Source organism: Apteryx rowi, unplaced genomic scaffold, assembly GCF_003343035.1.
Source record: "Apteryx rowi isolate R43461 unplaced genomic scaffold, aptRow1 scaffold_10, whole genome shotgun sequence".
Lineage (NCBI taxonomy): Eukaryota > Metazoa > Chordata > Aves > Apterygiformes > Apterygidae > Apteryx > Apteryx rowi.
The window spans coordinates 4,426,876-4,447,898 of record NW_020447197.1 but is presented as its reverse complement, the minus strand read 5'-3'; the positions used below and the strand labels follow the sequence as shown (position 1 = coordinate 4,447,898).

At 35.4% G+C, this 21,023-nt stretch overlaps 1 protein-coding gene across 4 annotated transcripts; it reads left to right on the top strand.

The window, feature by feature from the left end:
- Window positions 1-23: 23 nt before the first annotated feature.
- SKIL (SKI like proto-oncogene) lies at window positions 24-19,887 on the top strand. 4 transcript variants are annotated; one of them, XR_003252768.1, is made up of 7 exons: window positions 24-2,324; window positions 7,616-7,713; window positions 8,862-9,097; window positions 9,332-9,573; window positions 10,661-10,885; window positions 12,650-12,730; window positions 14,717-14,803. XR_003252768.1 is itself a non-coding variant. In XM_026061374.1 (7 exons), exons 2-7 carry the CDS (start codon window positions 1,314-1,316, stop codon window positions 14,876-14,878), a joined length of 1,974 nt encoding a protein of 657 aa, XP_025917159.1. In that variant the 5' UTR covers window positions 26-500; window positions 1,255-1,313; the 3' UTR covers window positions 14,879-19,887. The 4 variants fall into 4 exon arrangements, 3 of the variants coding, with proteins under 3 accessions (XP_025917159.1, XP_025917149.1, XP_025917141.1); XM_026061374.1 differs by lacking the exon at window positions 12,650-12,730 and having other exon boundaries at window positions 26-500; window positions 1,255-2,324; window positions 14,717-19,887; XM_026061364.1 differs by lacking the exon at window positions 12,650-12,730 and having other exon boundaries at window positions 26-2,324; window positions 7,619-7,713; window positions 14,717-19,887.
- The last annotated feature ends 1,136 nt before the right edge of the window (window positions 19,888-21,023 follow it).

The window sequence follows — 21,023 nt, the reverse complement described above, 5'->3', positions numbered from 1 at the left end:
GGCGGCCCCGGCTCCGGGGGGAGGGGGCCGGCGGTCCGCCCGCATTGCCGCTTCCTCCGCGGGCTTTTCTTTCCCTTTTTTCCCCCTTTCTTTTTTTGTAACGCTGTGAAAGAGAAACCTCTGCTCGCTCGGGCTCTCCGCCCCCTGCCCGCGCCCCGGCTGTGGGGTTCGCTGGATGCTGCGCGGGAGCCGGGCCGGCTTCGCCCATCTGCCGGCGGCTTGTGACAGCGTCTGCGGCTTCCCGGCGAGAGCTCGCCGTGCCTCAGCGCTGCGTGGCTGACGGGGAAGCGCGTCCCTTCTCCCGCACCTCGAGCTCCTGTCCGGAGGCTCGGAAGAAATGGTTGTTAACGGCCCCTCTCTCTTTTCGCAGGTTATCTGGAGAGTTTGACAGAACCGCGTATTAGCGCAAGATGTGCTTTTAGCCGCTGGCCTGGATCTTACTTGTATTGCTGATAACTTGGGGTGGGGAAAGTCTGGCACCGGCGACATCCGTGCTAAAGGTGACTCTCTAGGGACGCTGGGTTTTCGCCGGCAGTCTGGATCAGCCTTTAATTTTGGGATTTACTGGTGAGCTGCCATAGTAACTTTAATGGTGGTGGTGGAATCGTAAACTTGGCTGCACAATAAATAAAGCCCTTAAGCTTGTGTGTGATCCCTTAGAACTGAAGGGGAAGTGGTGAATAAAATTTTCACACAACTTAAACGTCGTTTTGGATCAGTTGCGTTGAGATCGGCACTCTTCAGACTGAGACTCATGGGCATTTTTCTATTTTAATATTTAAACAGAGACTTGTTTGAAAAGCCAGTATGCTTTTTAAAGGGAAAAACAATGATCAAGTATGGGTGCTCATGCATCAACTCATCATTTTTTACTAAATGACTATACAAAAACTACTGTGCAAACTACTGAGTAGACTATAAAGAAAATCCTTTTATATGCATATTGCAGTGTGTTTTTTATAAAAGAAAATTGAACAAATAATTTTAAACCTAGAGGTTAAAGAAAACTTTCTTCTCCGTTCTTAATTCTGTGGTATTACATGCAAAATGGGTTACGGTTTTTACTCCTGGAGGCTGAAGAATTAACTTCTTACTGAAAGGTGTGCAAAACTTGGTGTGCATAAGGGAATCAAGATCATTTAAAATTGATTTTTGTATTAGCAAGCAGAAAAATGCACACTCAAGATTTGCTTAATTAAAAGTTCTGGTGTTTAGCAATGGAAAGCCCACAAACAAACTTCCATCTGGGTCTAGGTTCAGACCAAAAAAGGAGCGGGATCCAAGAGGATGGGAGTCCTCCAATAAAAAAAATAATGACAGAAATGCATGTAAATAGCAAAGTACGAGTTGTAATAAATAAATTGCCAACAATAAAGAAGGAAAACTTGGATGAATATGATGAAACTCCTGTGGAGGCTGATGGGGAGAACGCCAAGCCAAACAGTACTTCGATATCTGAGCCTTTGAATTTAAATCCAGGTTTGAAACACACGCTGGCACAGTTCCACTTAAGCAGCCAGAGTTCACTGGGTGGACCAGCGGCTTTTTCAGCTCGTTATTCCCAGGAAAGTATGTCGCCCACTGTCTTCTTGCCTCTTCCATCACCACAAATACTTTCTGGTCCACTGCTCATTCCTCCAGACAGCTCCACAGAACTCACTCAGACTCTATTGGAGGGGGAATCTATTTCTTGTTTTAAAGTTGGAGGAGAAAAAAGACTTTGCCTGCCTCAAGTTTTGAATTCAGTTCTCCGAGACTTTTCATTGCAGCAGATTAATACAGTGTGTGACGAACTGTACATATACTGCTCAAGGTGCACGTCCGACCAGCTTCACATTCTGAAGGTTTTGGGAATTCTTCCATTTAACGCTCCGTCCTGTGGGCTAATTACACTGACTGATGCTCAGAGACTATGCAACGCGTTACTGCGTCCTCGCACTTTTCCTCAAAATGGCAGCTTTCTCCCTGCTAAGAACACGTTGGCCCAGCTGAAAGAGTCTGGCAGTGCCTTTGAAGTAGAGCACGAATGCTTGGGCAAGTGCCAGGGGCTGTTTGCACCTCAGTTCTACCTGCAGCCGGATGATCCGTGTATCCAGTGTCTGGAGTGCTATGGAATGTTTTCTCCCCAGACATTTGTGATGCATTCGCATAGATCCCCTGATAAAAGGACCTGCCACTGGGGTTTTGAATCAGCCAAATGGCACTGCTACCTTCATATTAACCAAAAATACTTGGGAACATCGGAGGAGAGGGAACTGAAGCATCTCTTGGAGGAAATGAAGGAGAAATTTAGCGAGAAAAATCAGAAAAGGACTCGGTCCAAAGTAAGTTCACCTACTCTTGTAAAACTCCTGAATCTCTTTCTGATAACAAGTAAATATTTATCTTAGAAGCCTGTTATTTGTCTTTGTAAACATGAAWGTTTGTCAAATCAAGTATAAGTTAAATTTATGAGAGTTCTCTACCATGGAAAATAGACTTCTCAGATTAAAAGGTGCAGTAATTTCTTTCCTCTTTGAGCTGTAAGTAATTTCAATCAAGCTGGTTTGGTTTTGTTGGTTCTTGTTCTTTTTCCAGTCTCTGGAAAATTTAGAGCTATTATGGAAATTTTCTTTCTCCCGTTTGACCTTTGAGTATGTTGTTGTAAACTGTGTGTGTTGCAGCAGCTGAGCAAAGCAGAAAGGAGCTTGAAAATCAAGTGTTATAAATTAATTCTTCATTTGTTATTTTAACTCCTGCACATACACATGCAGTGTATGGCTACCTAGCTTGCTAACTGCCCAGTAACATCTCATGACTTTGCATGTAGGGTAATGGTGCATTGATAAATTGCTATTTAAAAGCCCCAAGTCTGCTTGTTCAGTAATAGCTTTTTGTTAAACAGGTTATTTAGAGAAATATGCCAAAAGAAAGGGTTTTTAAATCACTTCAAGTAATGAGCTGTAGGCCAGTATCTTAACAATTGTTAATAATGGACATTGTATTTTTCCTAAAATATTGCTGCAGGTCTGCACTGTGCTTCAAAAATGCAGAGCTTATCTTTACCACAGAGAGCTACCAATTTAAATAAAAAGACATGCACCAGATAAATATTGAATGTTGCTGGGGAAATAATTGTATTATGCTCAAGGAAGAAGATTTTAAGGGGAAATTTGGGGGGGAGCCTCATTTGTAGATGAAAATAGGGAAACATTGAGGTACTGACATCACAGATATTTGCATTCATGAAATGCAGTTTTATTGGGTATAATCTGAATTTAGAAGTTTTGAAATGGTTCCTCCCCCACCACTATGCTTAATTTTATTATATTTGGTATTTGTAAGTCTGTTTGCTGACTACTGTTTTGATTATATATCCATTTTGCCTGTTGGATGTTTTGTCATGGATTTCAAAGTCAGCAGCAGCAAAAGCAGTCCAGATAGGTGGGCCCGTAAAGTTGACGCCTTTCAGAATAAACTTCTCAAAAGTTAGTATTGCAGAAAGGCTTACAGTAACAGGTATTTTTACAGTTAAGCCAGTCTGCAGTAAGGGATTTTAGCAGATCAGGTTCGTTAAAGTCTGCAATATGGCATGCTTCCACATGCTGAATTTGCTGGAGGTGCAGAAAAGTTCGTAGCAAGGAGACTTCACTTTCATCTGATAGACTATCGTGACAGTCTTTATTCTTGCGACGCCAATATAGGTAATGAACAGTAGTACAGTGGCTGCAACAGGGGATATAGTCTTCCGTATTAATTCCCACAAGACCTTTCATGCTGTAGACATTGAAGAGATACTGATTATCGTTTCACCTGGTTTTTGATCTGTATACAGGAGGTTCAAAAACATGAAAGACCTCATGGTCAGAAATCTGCTACCGTGAAACCGTAAACAGTATTCTGGGAATGAATATGGAAGATTATTTCCCCTGTTGCATCCACTATACTGTTGTTTGAACAGATTATGTTATTGAACAGGTCCGAGTGAAAGGGAGAAATGGTTTCTGAAGTCTTCCGTTAAAGACCCATATAGTTCTTTCTTATAAAGCAGCATATGAAATTAGAATGATAAACTCCATGAAAATTTGAAAAAACATAAAATGGGGGGGGGTTCAATTCTTTTTTTGGGGAGGAGGCAGGGAGTGTCTCATAGGTATTCACTTGGAAAGTACAAAAGATTAAAAACATTTGATAGGGCAGCGTTTGGAGCAATGCCTCTGTTCCCTTGTACTGGGGAAGTCTTGTCTTTTCCTGTCTTTTCTGTGGTGTGAGAGGTATTAGATACAGTGTTTAGACATTACCTTTTCTTATGCTCTTAGGCAAATGTATTTATAGGATATTCTCCTTGCTGTTCTATCACCTTCTTACCTTTGTTGAGAAGCAGTAAATCCTCTGAAGTTTTGAGACATCTTTGAGGTTATCTTGAAGGGTCCAAGAACAGTTGCCCTTGGCCAACTGCCTACCCCTCCCACTCTTCTAGAGAGAAAAATAACAGATGGAAATAATTGCTTGTCTGTAAAATAAGGCTTAAAGCAAAAATGAGAAACTCCAATGTTTAGTAATAATAAATTATTAATGAAATTGCCTTTCTCCTTAGCTCTAGGTTTACTCACCTCACAGTATGCTTTTGCTCTTGATGTTTTAAGAGTAGACAATCTAGGCCCTCACCTACTATACTTACAAAGTTAATTCCTTTCTCTTCTTTGTGATAATAAAAAAGCTGTAAGTAGTATATTTGGTTGTCATTGAGTTTCTCATCTTCTGTTGAGTTCTGGGCTCTGCAGTGTAATATCCACCTGCTCACTGAAACAACTCTTGCTACGTCTCTGATGTTCCCTGTGGTGACAGATCCTCATTCTCTTTGACTTTGTGACAGTTTCTGATAATCACGCTGTACTACGACTTTGTCTTGCTTCTTTAATTCTTTGAGTTGGTTGTTATGCCTGGGGAAATGYTCACAATGTGTAGCATTAACATCTCTTTGAATATTTCTGAAAATCCTATTTCTGCTTAAAAACTACTGGCTTAATTGTTAGACAGAAACTACTAGCTATCCATTTATATGGAACTGTCTTTCCACTGAACTATTTAACAGTTTTTCTTTCATTCACATGGCAAATCCTGTAAGCAGTTTACAAAGTAAGCTTTCTGGGAATAGGAAAGGTCTCCGAGTTATTAGTTTGCGTAACAACTGGACCAGACATTTTCTTTCTAATCCCTGACTGAAGCTTTGAACATAGTCATAACACAAGTTTGTATTATGACTGTCTTCTCAGTTTTAGGTGGATTTTTTAAATTAAGTTCCTGGATTTTTTTTCTTAAAGAACAGCTTGTATAACTAACTTCGGAGGAAAAATAAGACTTCTTTTTTTTCCTGTAGGCCTTTCAAACAGATTAAGTAGAAGTAATTCAACTGTAAGTTTACCAGCTTGGATATATTGCATCTGTATAATTAGTTAAGAACGTCTAAACTAAACAGATACTTAGGTAATGATATATACATGTATATTTAGAAATAAAAGTTTTCTCTCTGTTTTATTAACCTGGATGATGAAGGAGGAATCATATGTTAGAAAAAGACTTCATGTTCATTTAGGATTACCTTTCATTTTCTTTCCTAAGTAAAATTTTAAAATTCTTTTGCAAAGGACTAATGGAGTAGACAAAAAAGTCAGTTTCCATTTAAAATAGGTGGGAATGTAAAAATCTGAACTAATAACTTGAAAATACAAATCACCTGATATATAATTTCATATATAAAATATAAAAAACATGTTAAAATGTCAGTCCTAAAACATGGAAAAGATATGATTCGGAAACAGTGTAAGTTGAAATTGGGTTACCATATAGTAGCTGTGATATAACTAGAAGAATTTATGTGCAGTATTTAGATCATTAGAATGATCTGAATAAGCAGAAAGAAGTTGAAATGAGTTTCAAGATGAGGCCGTTTTTCTAGAGGTTATTCACTTTATTCCTAATCTTTATTATTTAAACATTCAGTTATGATTTTATTATCCTGGAGCTTAGCTTCCTTGTGCCCTCACTCATTTATATCTGTTTTGGAATTGATCCGAGGGATGACAGGGGTGGACTTAAGTTTCATTTTCATTGCTAGAGTTGAATTTCCTGGACAGGAAGTTTTCACCAGAATATTGTAGGCTGTGAGATCTGCTCTCTGTGATGGTGAAATGGCAGTCGATTCTGCCGGGCCTGGTACCAGCCACACGGGTCTGACTGGGCGCTCTCCTGACCGCCAAAGGCGAAGTTCCATCACAATTTCTTTCAGGGTGTGTAAATATAAGCTTTTCTGATCATATATATCTCATACTCGTGAAACCTGTGAAGATGTTCAGATGTTAGATGAAGTTTTTGGTATAACGGGATTTCGTCTGTGTTCTGTCGTGTTTAATCCACAGTATCAAGATCCCTTTACTACTGTGATGTTATTTATTTTTAGAACTGTGAGGTGATTTGGGGGGAGGGGGAGGATTATTATATTAAAAATTTTTTAAACTTCATAGGCAAAGCACTTTGCTGCTTGAATTTTGCCTGTATCATCAGATTTAAAAAAACATAGCTTCAACTAAAGGACTGATCTTAAATTTTGATTGTGTAAGTCCTTGTTTTCTTCCATGAGTACCAAAGATTGATTTTGCAGCATGCATGAAAGCTGTCAYATTTGGGCTCTTGCAGACCGAGTGAGAGTAGCAAACATCTTTCTGCCCCCCCCCCTTTTTTAATTAAGCAACTTTCACTTCCCCCAAAACCCATCTACATTAATATTTCTAGAGTTTTCAGTTTGTGTAGACATCCTCCCAATTCCCAAGGCTATTTTAACACAAAATTAAAAATTGATTCCTTAGCTGTGAGTGTTGTTTATATATATGATGAGATGCCTTTCCCATAAAAGTAATAGTATCTTCGGAGTGGACTGGAAACTTTGATTAAAGAGTAATTCAAGAAAAAAAAAAAGAATTCTTGAGACAAAAGGAACAAGAATTCCTATGCAGATATGAAGTACACAGAAGTCTTTTAAGGTGTTGTATTCTGATACATGAGAAGTAATTCTGTGTTGTTACTGCAAAGGAAATAGAGTTGTCATGTTACTGCAGCAGGTTTGCCTGCTTCTGCAGTAAAAATTTTTGACAACTAAAGAAACTTCTATGCTCTGTAACAAGAGCAATTGCTTCATTTTATTCATAGATTTTGCTTCGTAATAAAGTATCTGGCAAGTGCATTATAGAGTTGGATACTTTATTGCAAAAGGTCAAGGCTCATTTAACCTTTTGGGAATCCTAGTTTCTGCTTTCTGTTTCTCCACGTATTCATAGCATGCCTCTGGCAGAGTTTGGAAACTCAATAGAATTTTTATAAGGGTTTGTAAAGAGTTTTTCCTTTTTCTTTCATTGCTACTTTACCCATATTTGGAAGTTGGAGATTGAAGAAACTTCTGTTGCTTGCGTCACCCTGTGTGTCTGCCAAGGACTCTCCACTTTCCAGTACCCCAGTTTGTCTGTGCTGCCCACCTTTGGGCTTATGTATTAATGCTGTAATTGTCATTCCATTGAGCAGGATTTATTAAGATGTGAATAAAATGTAGCAGTCTTCCTATTATTGTTATTTTTTTCTTTAGATGGATTCACAGCAGAGCCTAGAACTGTCACAGTGGTATCCAGTTATAAAGCAAGAAGCTGAAACTGCTACTCAGCCACCCTCCTTTGTCCATCCTAGGTAACTGAATTTCCTGTGCAGAAATATGAGTGTTGTATATACAAGTTAAATACTTATAACTGTCTAAACATGATTTCAACTTAAAAATGTACTTACAACCTAAAATTTTAGGAAAACTCTAAGAGATTGCACAAGAACAATTCAATCCTTACTTTTTGTGTACTTTCTAGTGTAAATATTAATGAATTGCTTATGAATGATTTTGGTACTGTACTCAAAGTGTGATGTATGAGGTTTTTTTAGGAGGAAATAAAATTAAAATGTAATTACAGTTTCTCTTTTCAGAGTAGAAATGGCAGAAGCTAATTTTTAGTCCTTCCTATTATAACTTATTGCATGCATGTGGAAAGCTTCACAGTGCCTAGCTGCCATGAGTGCAAATTAATTTCCTTTCAAAACAGACTTGTAAAAGTTGTTTGAAGGCTTTATTCCACATTAGAAAAATGACCGCAGCTGAATTGTCAGTCGATTAATTTCCTGGTTTTAGAAACCAAATGCATTTCCTTAGTGTAGTACACACTTTGTCATCTGCATCAGCGAGGGAAGCAGTGTTTCTTGACCTCCTACTGTGCATCCCCATGTAGTTATGCATTTACGATCAGAGATCAGACTCTTGAATAGCAGCATGCATCAAAGCAACACACATGCATCGTAAAAATTCCCATGCAAATGCATAAATGATGGAGCTGCAGTGATGCTTCCTCGGTTTGCTATTTCTATCAGTGCTTTCCTTCAGAACCAGGAGAAAGGAAAATATTGAAGACAGCGGTGTTGGCCCCAGCGCTGTCTTGTGATACTCGTTATCTTGACAATGACCTTAAGAGATTTGGTTCCAGCCACCTTTTAATTTCACTCTTTGCATTTAAATGAAGACTTTGTATGATTTTTTCCTGTGATTTTTTTTAATGTCATGTTAGAAAAATCCTTGTTTGATATCCTCAAAACCATAACTAGATAATCTCTTCAGTAAAGGTTAAGTGGGTCTTTAYGATTTCTTTTGCATAGAAAAAACTTAGAAAGGAAGTACTTATTTTTCCTTGAAACTTGTACTGTTTGAAATCATGTTAAATTGAACTTACTCTTTTTTATCATTCATCATGTGCTATACCTTAGTTCTCATTCTTAATTTTACTGTTCTACTATTTCAGTTACTACCTTTATATGTGTGATAAAGTGGTTGCCCCAAATGTGTCGCTTGCATCACAATATAAAGAAGTTGCAAAAACAGCAGTCAGATCAGAAGTAATTAAATCCTCACCTGGACAGTCAGAGAAACAGCTCAGTAGTGGAAAGCACAAAAAAGCTGCTTCCTATCCAGAGCTTTCTCTTGAAGAACAGGAAAAAATTGACTTGAAAACTGGCGTGGAACAGCATAAACGTTTAGGTGAGTAGATGAATTATACTAGAAAATTATGTTGAAATCTTTTCAATTTTTATACTACATAATTAATTTTGGAAAGCTCAACGTCAAGTTACTATTTTGTGATAATCTCCATGTCACTTCAGTTTTCCAAAAATTCTTTTGGCTTTTATATGACCTTCAGTTTGCTTTGCATTTTTTCACTCTGAAAGTTTAATTTTCTGTGATTATTTTGCTGTCTTTTTCTTTTCTCTGTAGATCCACCTATATCAACTAATTCTGCAAGAGGTGGCAAATCTGAACGTATTTCTTCCAAAATTACTAGAGACTCTAGTCGTGGTGAAGTACGTAATCGTGTACGAACCTTGTCCCCAACTCTCATGAAAGACATCAGTTGTGAAGATGACAAGGGAAAGATCATGGAAGAAGTAATGAAAACCTACATTAAACAGCAAGAAAAACTAAATACCATTTTGCAGAGGAAACAACAGCTTCAAATGGTATGGTGGTAAACTGAATGAGTTTCATTTTTGTCATCAGAAAACTGATGTTAGCTTGTTGGTTCTAGAATCATTATCACAGATTACTTTGATTTTAAAACAAAACACCTAGATATTTTGTCCCCAGCTTGAATCCAGACACKGAATCTTTAATAACCCTTGTGCTTGTTAGATTAGAGCGCGCTAGTAACTGGTATCTTTTCAGTCTGTAACTACTGTGTTCAAGTAGCTGCTCTTTTATTTTATCCAAATGAAAACTACTTCACTTCAGAATGTTTCCAAACATTTAAATATTTTTGTAAATATAGTTTGTTAAATCCTCTAAAATTTCTCAGTTTTCAAGATTTTAAAAGTGCTGACATCAGCCTTCTAGGAATGATCTCATCGCTGCCCCCTATAAAAAGAATACTACCTTCCTATTTCTATTTGATAACCCCCTGCTTTTGGGGGGATTTTATTAGTCTTTTTAGTCATGGATGGCATTAGAAACTGGTGTTCATTTGTGATTTTTGCCTCATTTCTGTGTTAAATTATCTAAATACTGTCCTTGTTTCTTGCGTTCATTGACAGACGTAAAATAATTTTTTTTTTTTCATTTTAACGTTAAATTGAGAATCAATGAGCTTTGATAACGTCCCTGGACTGCTACTTTAAATTGTTCTGTTGTTGGAGGTAAAGCTTGTAGATAAGTTAAAAAAAAATCAGACCTTTTAAAAAAGATCAAAATGCTGGAGGAAAAAGAAATACAACACATATGAGGCCTTTTTTTCTCACATTTATTCTGTTTTTTGATAATGCACTTATTTCATCTTCAAAATCTGTTTTAATAAATCAGTGCTGCTGCTTTCTGTGTTTCACTTCTGGAAATTGTGAATAGGTTTCTGGAAATTTTGTGTATTTGAAAGTATAATTTCTTTCTATTGAATTGAATGTTTGCAACAGAATTTCAGACTACCACTGATACGCTGATGAATGTGCTCTTTTTGGCCTCATTGTTTCCAGATACCCATTTAAATTATAAAATCAATTTTTGACTTTTCTGGTTCTAGAACCAAAGTGAATGTGATCACGATCTCTTTCTTGACAGGAGGTAGAGATGTTAAACAACTCTAGAGCAATGAAGGAACTTACTGAAGAGCAGCAGAATTTACAAAAAGAACTTGAATGTTTGCAGACTGAGCATGCTCAAAGAATGGAAGAATTTTATTTTGAGCAGAGAGACCTGGAGAAGAAACTGGACCAAGTGATGAAGCAAAAGTGTACCTGTGACTCCAATTTAGAAAAAGACAAAGAAGCTGAATATGCAGCGCAGGTGAGAAGTGAAAGTTTGTTTCAAATCAAACTGTATTTAGTGTATCATTGAATTGTGAAGCTACTGCTAAGTAAATTTTAGAGTTTCAGCAACTGAACTTTTATTGGAGTGTTCTCTGCCACCTTAAAGTTTCATCTTCTCCATGTGTTCTTGTTTGAAATCCTACAGACTAATACCAAAATAGGTCACAGTGATAGTGTATTTATTTCCTTCTCCCTTGATTGAAACTGATGTAAAATGCAACTTACAGAAACACTTCACCTGTCAAATGTTACAGGATTCTCTTTTCAGATATCTGAATGATATTGTTAAGGAAATGTTAACCTTAAACATAAAGTTTGTTACGTTCTCCCCATTTAAAAAAAATCATGTATAATATTTTTGCCCATATTAAACATTCTCATTTTAGTTATAGAAATTAGCTATTCATCTTTCTTTTTTTTTCATTTTATGTAAAAAAACAAAAAATCCTCAACCACTTTTTTGTCAGATTAGTAGCATACCTGGCTGCTCTTTACAGTCCTTGGTGTTAGAATCTTCTGTGATATCTGATGAAGCCCCTTCTGTGTTCTTGACCAAATGCTTCAATAGTCCTCTTAGAAAAAAAAAAAATCATATTTTGGTCTCCCATTCCTGCTTCTTGGGTTCATATGTCAAAATCTATGGAGATACTCTTTTCTTTCACTGAGAATTTTTAACATATACCATTGTTTCTTTATGTTGGTGGTTATTCATGTCATCCTAATAGGAAGAATCCAGTCAACACCAAATACAGTCTTGAGATGGCCCTTTTTAAAATCAGTTGCAGTTACGATTAAATGCATATTAAAAGACTTTATACTGTGTCACAGAGAACTAGTCTTCCTAGTTTTTTAAAATAAACAATCTGAAACTTAAGCTCGGTAAAGCTTTATGGTCATTTGCTCCTAGTTTTATATATTTCCTTTTCTTACTGTCTCAAAATAAGAAACAGGCAGTACTTGAGAGACAAGTTTTTTTATTTTTTTATTTTCAGGGAGTAGGGCAGAGGCTAGCATCATAAATCCTTCTCATGATTTAATTTCATGACATCCCACTCAATAGATTCCTAGCCTGTGCTGCCAGAAATAATCCTCTCTGACTAAGGTCTGATTTACTAAACATCTAGTACAAGCCCTATCACTGCAAGTAACAACATGTTCTAATTTATGAAGATAATTGTGTACAGCATGTTTATATGGCTTGTAGTTTACTTCCTTTAGAGGGTAAGAACCATAGACTGTTCCCCAAAGAGGTGGTTGGTTTGTTTTATTTGTTTTGAAGTTAGACTTACAAAACTAAATACATTCCTTTCATGAAAGTTTACTCTGTTATTGGCTGTGTGGTTCAGCTATTCAGAACATATCATTTGAACTTTTTTCTCCATTTATTGCATCTTACAATGGATTTTGGACCTTTGGTTCCAAGCAGCTGTCAGAAATACCCCAGTTAAACAAAAGTCCTGGCAACAGTAACTTCCCCATGCCATGTATACAGCATTTTAAAAAGCCTTATTCTGCTCTCTTCTTGGAGCAGTTGCCCAGGCTGCCCTCTGTCTGAGAGCTGTGGCCTGGGAAAAACCCTCTTTGTACATTAAACACAGTTAATAATGATAATATGTGATTTGGGATTTGGTTAAATGTCTGTTCTTCTTTCTGGACCTGCCAGAAGATGCACTGAGTGTCTTTCCCCCTTCTTCACTACTTTGTTGAACTGTCTAGTTTAATTGCTGCTTTTCCCTGACAGCCGTAATAGGGCAGTATAACCAGTACTGGAACCTTTCCGAACGGCTGGAAACCGAAGGACAACCAGAGACAGGTTTATGTAGTATGTATCATGCTGTAACATGCAGGCAGTGGGCATTGTCGTCTTGCACCAGTTTACATTATCAAAGTAGTGGAGACCAAAGACTCTCATTAATAACCTATTACTGTCTAAGAACTGCTTAAATATTTCTGATTCTACAAGTGAAGATGAAGGTGCATTGAATGTGGTGTTTCTCTAAAATCAACAGAGCGGTTCCTGTGCCCAGTACATTTTATAGCAGTTGGCCAACACCAGTGTTCCTATATGGGTCTGCTTGTTTCATTCTCATGCATTGTTTTCCTCCTTTTCAGTGAAATCTATGCTTCATGATTATTTAGATGAGATAGATACTTGTCCTCATAAAGACAGGTGGATTTTTTTAGATTCAGAGATGCCTTTTTGTAAGAAATAATTCTTTAAATCAATAGTAGGGAAGAAAGCTGATTTCCAGTCCCCTCCCTGTCATAACTGCTGATAGTATACATGTAAGCAACTCAACAGTAACTTTCCCACACCTGAAAAATTTATCAGACTTTTCCAGGTCTCACTCTAAACAAGTTCTGATAGAAAAAACACCTCCTCTGCTTAAATTCAAAATAATTTCTTAAGTGCATATGGTATTTATATACATATGGACATACATATCATAATAATAAGGGGTTTTTTTAGTGATTCCATTTTGTAAAATGCTTTGGCTGAAATTACTAATGTTCTTTGTGATTAACTTTATAGAAGTCGATTTTCCAGTGTGTGGTTACTCAGTATGGTTTGAAAGTCCATTTTCTTAAGCTGTAATAAATTAGATACCACAAATTAAGTGCATCACAATTTAGACAAACACTCATCTCTCAAGTCATTAAGACTTTATTAATCTCTTGCAAAAATATTTGCTTTAGCCTATTTAATTAGTTAAATGTGGAACATCCTTTTTTAAAAGATTGTTTTTTAAAAACTAACTCCATAATTTGTAATGGCAGTCTTTAGAAGATGAAAAAATGAATGTTCATCATTTGTTTTATGAATCTTTTTGACATTAACAAAATCTTCCTTAAGCTATAGTATCTCAATCAATTCATATATGTCATTGCCATACAATAGCAAAAAATATATAAAAAGACTTAATATTCAAGGATAACACCCAATTATATATATATAACTGGAGTTATAAGGTTTCAATATTCTACAGTATGCTAATCATGGTAATTGAAAATTATAACCCAAAGAGTATTGCTTTTACTATAATCAGTAAGTTATTTGGTATTATAACAGAAATATTCTTTTCAGTAATATCTAGTGTCATTTAGTCTGCTTAAAAATTTCTGTCACTCAGTGAGATTTATTGTACTGCAAAGATGAAAAATTTATTTAATTTTCTATGTTTAAACACACAAAATATTTTACAAAAAAAGCCTGAGTGGGCTGTCATTCATATTCAAACACATATATAAATGTGCAAGGGATTATATTTAAGATTTTCTGAATCTCCATTCTCTTAATTCTCTTTCATTTRTGCTAAAAGGTATCAGAAAACAATGTTGATGGCTTGCTTTGTTCTAGAAATGCATTAAGGCTTTGAAATAGTATTTTGCCAGTCAAGAAAAATGAACTYGGGAAATGAAAAAGTGCTGTTTATTCTGGGATTTGTAAAACGTCTGATGCAGACACCACCACACTCTTCAGGTTATAGGTATTATTGACATGTTTGTGAGTGTCAGTTCATATAACTGGAATTAATATGTATATAGAATTTAGACTCTTCCAGGTTTTATTATGGCTTGATGTTTATGCAACTTTGCATTTTTGTGTCATTTACTAGTGTGGTAGCAGATAACTGCAAAACTGTTGAGTGTAGAAAATTAGCTCATCAACTGATATATTTTTGTCTGATGCATAGGGTAGTTACCAGTTGTTTCTTGAAATAAATAGTTGACATTTACAAATATGTTTGCTAAAATTAAATCAATCTCTCTCTCTCTCTCTCTCTCTCTTTCTGAATTATTTGTGCAGCTAGCAGAATTGAGACAGAGGTTGGATCATGCAGAGGCAGATAGACAAGAGCTTCAAGATGAACTGAGACAAGAACGAGAGGCAAGAGAAAAGTTAGAGATGATGATAAAGGAATTGAAGCTACAGATCTTGAAATCTTCAAAAAATGGAAAAGGAAAATAGAAATTGGAAGAGGGAAATGTGACTCTGTCCTTCAAACAGGGTGTTCTGGTTTTTAATGAATTGTGAGCAGTTTATCTGTGTGATAAGAAAAAGTATTCTTTACAGATTTCTAGCTCCCAGACAAGTCCAGAGGAAGATATAGATATATAAATATAGAGAGATAGAAACATAGGTATAAAATTTTAGATTTTCCTAACCAATGAAAATCTGCATTTATTTGTACTGGTGTTTTTCTCAAACTATGAAAAATATGAAACTTTTTTTGATTTAGAATGATCAGTTTCTGTCTATTTCTAATGCAGTCTTGAGGGCTCTGAACCTTTTAAAAACAGCMTTGTATGTTAAAATATATGTGGTGATCTTTATTTTGCTATCAATTGCACATCCAGTTATAAAAGTACATTAAAATTTTTTTTGAATTCTTCAAGATCAAAAATAGTGTGGGTTTCAGTGAGAATTATGTGTTCTTTCTCTCCCGGGAAAGCAAAGGCAGCTTTTCATTTGCAGGGTAATGCTCAAAATTGCCAGGATGATGAAAGACGATTGATCATCAAAAATGATTTACTAGCTTGATTTTTTCCCATAATTTCATTGTGTGAATTGTCAAGCTGCTCTTTTTCACTATTTGCTATTTAACAACTCAATATCAGTGTAAAGAGTTTTAGAACCAGCATTTGGTTACCATACTGGAAGAAGAAAACATTAGGCTTTTTTGTGGAAAACAGCAATTAAAATGGGATCTTTTAAAATTAAAAATTCACATATTTTCTTTTGTTTTCTTCTATATAGCAGATACGAAAGAAATATTAATAAAAGGCTTAAAGGTGGGGGTTTTCTTTCTAGAGTGCGAGAAAACTTGACTAACTTTTTCAGATATTAATGCTCTCAAAAAATAATATTTAAAATAACACAGATTAGTTTCTTTAATATCCCATGCCTCCACACTTCCAGCTATTGCCAACTTCTGGATTTTTCATCCATTGCATAGAGTAAGCCTTAACTGACATTGTGGTAATTATTTAGAAAAATCTAATTCTGAGAGATGGCACTTTGAAAATCATTTTGACAGTTTCTGTATTTGAATGGCATGGTAATATTGCCATGATTTAAGAAATACAGCATGTTTGTTAAGCTATAACATTTGAAAATGTGTAGTTGTACAGAATTTCTGTTTTGTATATATATAACATTTACTTGAGTACTTCAGAAGTCTGGCTCCTGATGGGTTAAACGCATGACTACAAAGTTGGATGAAGAAACACATTTTTGCACTTCTCTCCAAAAAGTTTGATATAGCTGACAGATGTTAGCTGACTATGTCAAGGATAAGAAATATTTTAATAGTCTTAATATTTCACTACATAATTTTAATCTGTACTTTAGCTTCTGGTGTTTTTTAAGGTACTTATGATTGTTATTATCTTAAAAATTCAGTTAATTTTGGATGAAACCACTAGTAAAAGCTTAGTGTTGATTTTTATTCTGAACTAGTAAAACTGAAGACTTTGCATTCTTTTCCTTCTCTCTTTCAGTAGTATAACAGAACTGTATATACAAAGAAAGATAAAATTGCACAGATCTTAAATTGAATGAGAAACGGGGTGGTTAATTAAAAATAAATGTCACAGAGTCATAGAATGTTTCTTTTATAGCTCTGCATAATTTTGTTTATGGACTGTCATATTTACACTGAGGATTATATCAGGTTAGACAAAAAATATGAAACAATTTTTTTGGTAAATCATTGCTTTTTTTAAAAAAAAAAAGCAAGCCTGTCTTCACAGCATAGTGATGGTTTGCGAGGAAAGGTGCTGAGTATAAATGATTCCTGTTGTGTATTCACCACTTGCTTTAAAACACAATGAATGTTTTATTACAATAATAACCAAAAAACATGGCTATAGGAAGAGTAGGCAGGAATCTTGGTAAAAGCATGAATATTAGGCACTGGAGCTTGAAGTAGTCTGATTTGATTGACAGAACTGAATTTGGGATTAGCTAGATTGGCAGGTAAGAAAACTGTTCTGGGAGACTGTAAATTATATAGTTTCATCCAGGTATCATCAAAGGATCAAAACATATCATTTCTAGTTACTTTTCAATACCTGTTTTGAACCAAACTCGTTCAATTGTCGGTGTAGATAAAGCCAAACAGACTCGTTTAATATAGCTGAAGTAACTGATTTACCGCGGTATTTTATATCTTAGCAGTTGAATGTGTAGAATCCTCATGGGATTATTTTATTAGAATACTRTATATTTGGTTTTCATTGAGGTCTTGTCAAGGTTATGTGATTTCAGCTAAAATTTCCCATTTTGCCACTGGTTGGTCTTCACCAGTGCTAACTGCAGTGGCGTACTAGCGCAGCCACGGTGTCTGTGCCTTAGCCAGCACTTGAACYGTCTGCCGACCATCTGTTCGGCTGGCTTATGCAGTAGGCCATTAAAATGCTGGTGGCCATGGGATGTACGTGTATTTTCACCATTAAAAGAACTCAAGCAGCTGTAGAAAGTTTTAGCAATTCCAGCTGCAGATAAGGCCTCCTAATACTTTTAAAACATTTGGCTGAAAAAGCTAATTGAACGTTTATTAAAATGACTTAAAAAGTAGCTTTGTAAATATTCCAGTTAATTATTCTAAAGTTAGAATGCATTTTAAGTTATTGTAATCCTCTTAAATTCTTAAATATTACTTTGAGATTCTTTACGTAACATAAATAATTTTCATATGCGTAGACTTAATTTTATACCGATTTTAAGTAATAATGTATACATAAATGTGCCATAGATTTTGTGTGTCCACAGTCATTGAAAGATAGTTTTTTAGTAAATTGTAAATAATACTGTATAAGTTCTAGAACAAATAGTTACGTTGACCTTTTTTCACTACCTTATACCCATTATATTGAATGGTTTATTTTACGACCTAATATAGAAACGTGGAATGCACACTTAAGGACACCCACTTAAGTGCACACTTAATGAAACTAATTCTGTCAATAGGAACTTGCCTTTAGTCATAGGATGCTCATTTTGTGTGTCAATATTTGTTTTGCATTCAGTTTTTGCTTGCTGATCTTTTAGACAGGAAGTCTGTTTCCCAGATTGTTTTGACATTAAACTTTTAGGAAAAAATCCTAAAATTGTCCATAATTTTAAAAAGTTGCAAAAACTGCATCTGAACACCTAGACTAGAATCAGAGTTGCCTAGTGCACTTTTTGGAACAAAGTAATTAAGATTCAAGGTGAATATTTAGTTCACTCCTATACTTTTTAAAAGAGAACATTCACGTGCTTTGTGTACTCTAATCATCAAGGAAACGTAAGAACTTGAGAGAGTAAAATTTTAGTTATATTGGCAGTCTGAAAGCACCCTTGTTCTCAGTGTAACCCCGTATCCCTAGACGAAAGAGATCTAAATCTCCAAACTTAACTAAATCTGTATTTTAGTTTTTGTAAAGCATATTGTTTCACTTGAGTATTTAGGTACATGTAGTTATGTTTCACATTCTTAAACTAATTTTATTCTATATTTAATATATTAATAGCTTAGCTGTAAAATCATTTGTATATAGTAAAGGCATAATGCAATTAGTGAAGTAGGAAACGTTGAGTGGGAGCATAACGCTCCTGGTGGCCTGAAAAAATAGGGCTCGGCCCGTATTTTAGAAGTCACAGCTGTTTATTCATACACTCTTGATTTGTACTGGGGGAGGGGATAGCTATAATGTGTTACGAAATTTTTGGAAAACTTTCCTAGAGTTAGTTGTGAAGTTGGCCTTGAAATGCTGTCCTGGTCAGCTTCCTAAAATTCCCTTGTTTGTAGAATATATATTTTGATTGTCAGTAAAGATAACAACTTTGTATTTTTTCTGCACTTAATTCATGTAATTAATCCACACAACAGAGTTTTCTATAATATGATGAAGTCAACAAAAGGCATAATTACACCTACCTGTTAGTCTGTGCTTGCAATATTTCCGTATTTTTATCTGATCTGTCAACAGGAAGCAGCAGAAAGCTGCAGATTTCGATGTTTTTTTCCTGCTCATTACATTTGTAGTCTGAGAAGTAGTCAGCAGTGTTTTTATTGCAGAAAGCTTGTTGTAGACATTTTTATTTGCTGCATATCTCTTTCAAAAAGACATCAGTTTTTTAGCTTTTGCAAAAGTAAACAGTTATTGCTTACAAATTTCATGATGATCTCATACTGTGTCTCCATTATTTAGAAAATTGTTTTTTTTTYCCCAGAGTTAGTGGTTCAGTTGGAAAATGCTTGAAAAATATGAGTTTGAAGCACTTCTTCATCAAGCACAGCAAACAAATGGTTTAAAAATTAATTTATTACTTGAAAATTGATTAAATGTAACAGTATCAATTGAAATTTTTTTCATCAAATATAGATACCTCACTTAAAGGAAAGCACAGCTGTACTGTATTTAAAATAATTCTAGGAAATAATAAAAGGAGTTGGTCTAAAATATTTTGTTGCAGTTAACGTTGCCTTCTGCAATTGACAAAATCCATTTTTGTGTTTTCATACTCGCTCTTGAAGGTATTTATTGATGTTGATATGCCAGTATAATTAATCTTAAATTACAGAAAATAGCTGCAAATGCRAAGAGTCTGTCTTAGCTCAAGGCAACAGGTCGAACAACTATGCTGAAACCGTAGTAAAAGCCTGAGAAAATGATCAGTGCATTCAACAATTTTTAATACTTTGCCAATGATGTACAGTTTTATTGCTAGAGTTGCTGTGGTTGCATTACATGACACACAAAACTGTCCTCTACCTCACGTGAGATTAACAGATATTTTATATGGTTTTAGTAAACAAGATGCATCTATCTGGTCACTTAGTTTACAAATTTTGAATTATATTTATTGAAACATTACATACTGTGCTCTTAGCTTATACCTCAATTGTATTTTGTGCTGTTATCCATTTTCATGCCCTGTAAATACCCTGTATAGATTGTGGATTCAAAAACAAATAAAGATCTGTAATGTCAAAACACTTGTCGTCTTAATATTTTTGTACATACACATAACGTGTATTTTCTGTTTTGTGTATTTTTGTATTTTTTTAAGGAGGACAGGGTCTTCCTTGCTTTGATTACAGTAAGTTAAAACCTGGTTACACTGAAATTCGCTAACACAACTCCCATTGCCTTAAGCAGGTCCCCAATTTTAGAAAAGATATTTTCAGCAAAATCTACAAGATCAGTAGCCCTCCCTGACAATGAGTTCATTCTCTAAAGCTCCTACAGCTCTGTGAAAATATTATTGACACATTTCTGTGTATTTTGACATAAAGTTGATGTGTGTATTTGTATGTGTAAGTATAAGTCCTTGTATGTTGGGCATGTTCTCTGGTGCACAGCTTTTGTTGCTACTTGACTACTTTAGCAATATTCCAGGTGTTACACCTCTCCATAACAGATTGGTAATTAATAAGATAAAAACACATACTACTATATAAAATGCTGAGGTTTATAAAGAATTTAAGATAAAAAATGAGATTTATACTTATTTTGCTGAAAAAAAGATTTGCATTTACTGCTGATTGAAAATCTGCCCTGCAGTGACTCTCACCGGTTTCTAGGTTTTGCAATTTTTCCTCTACCATCTGGAAGCTTAAGTAGCAGAAAGTTAAGAATGGGAGAGATTGGGAGGAGGCAAGGGGAAAGGAGGAGCTGTTCCCGTTGACCATGTATGAATGGCTCTTCCATTGAACATCCCCAGTTATAGCAGTTGGCCATATTCTATTGGCCATTTTAAGAAATTTACAGTGTCTGATTAAAAAAAAAAAAAAGAAAAACTTTTGCCAATAATAAAATTTTGGAAATTTTCTAGGTGATTTTATTCCTACTGATGTTTTCTGACAGATAATCATGCATAGTCACAGCATACACGTACATATTTGTCCTTCCTGCAAAGCCGGAGCAGAAAGCGTTTTGTCCTTGTTTTAAGGTACTGGTCTTGTATATGGGAAAACCTCATTATGTTTCAGAGTATCGCAGACTTTCAATGTTACCATGTACAATTAACTTAACCTTATTTTACAGATACAGAGAGAAATGATGCAGTACCAAACAGGACGAAGATGAAATCAGTAATATTTTGGTGAGCTCAGCTTTTGGTA

Coding starts and splice junctions, on each gene's coding strand:
- SKIL (XM_026061356.1), top strand. CDS start 1,218: ATGGAAAGCCCACAAACAAACTTCCATCTGGGTCTAGGTTCAGACCAA. Junction 2,325..7,615: donor AGAAAAGGACTCGGTCCAAA/GTAAGTTCACCT, acceptor TTTTTTCTTTAG/ATGGATTCACAGCAGAGCCT. Junction 7,714..8,861: donor CCCTCCTTTGTCCATCCTAG/GTAACTGAATTT, acceptor CTACTATTTCAG/TTACTACCTTTATATGTGTG.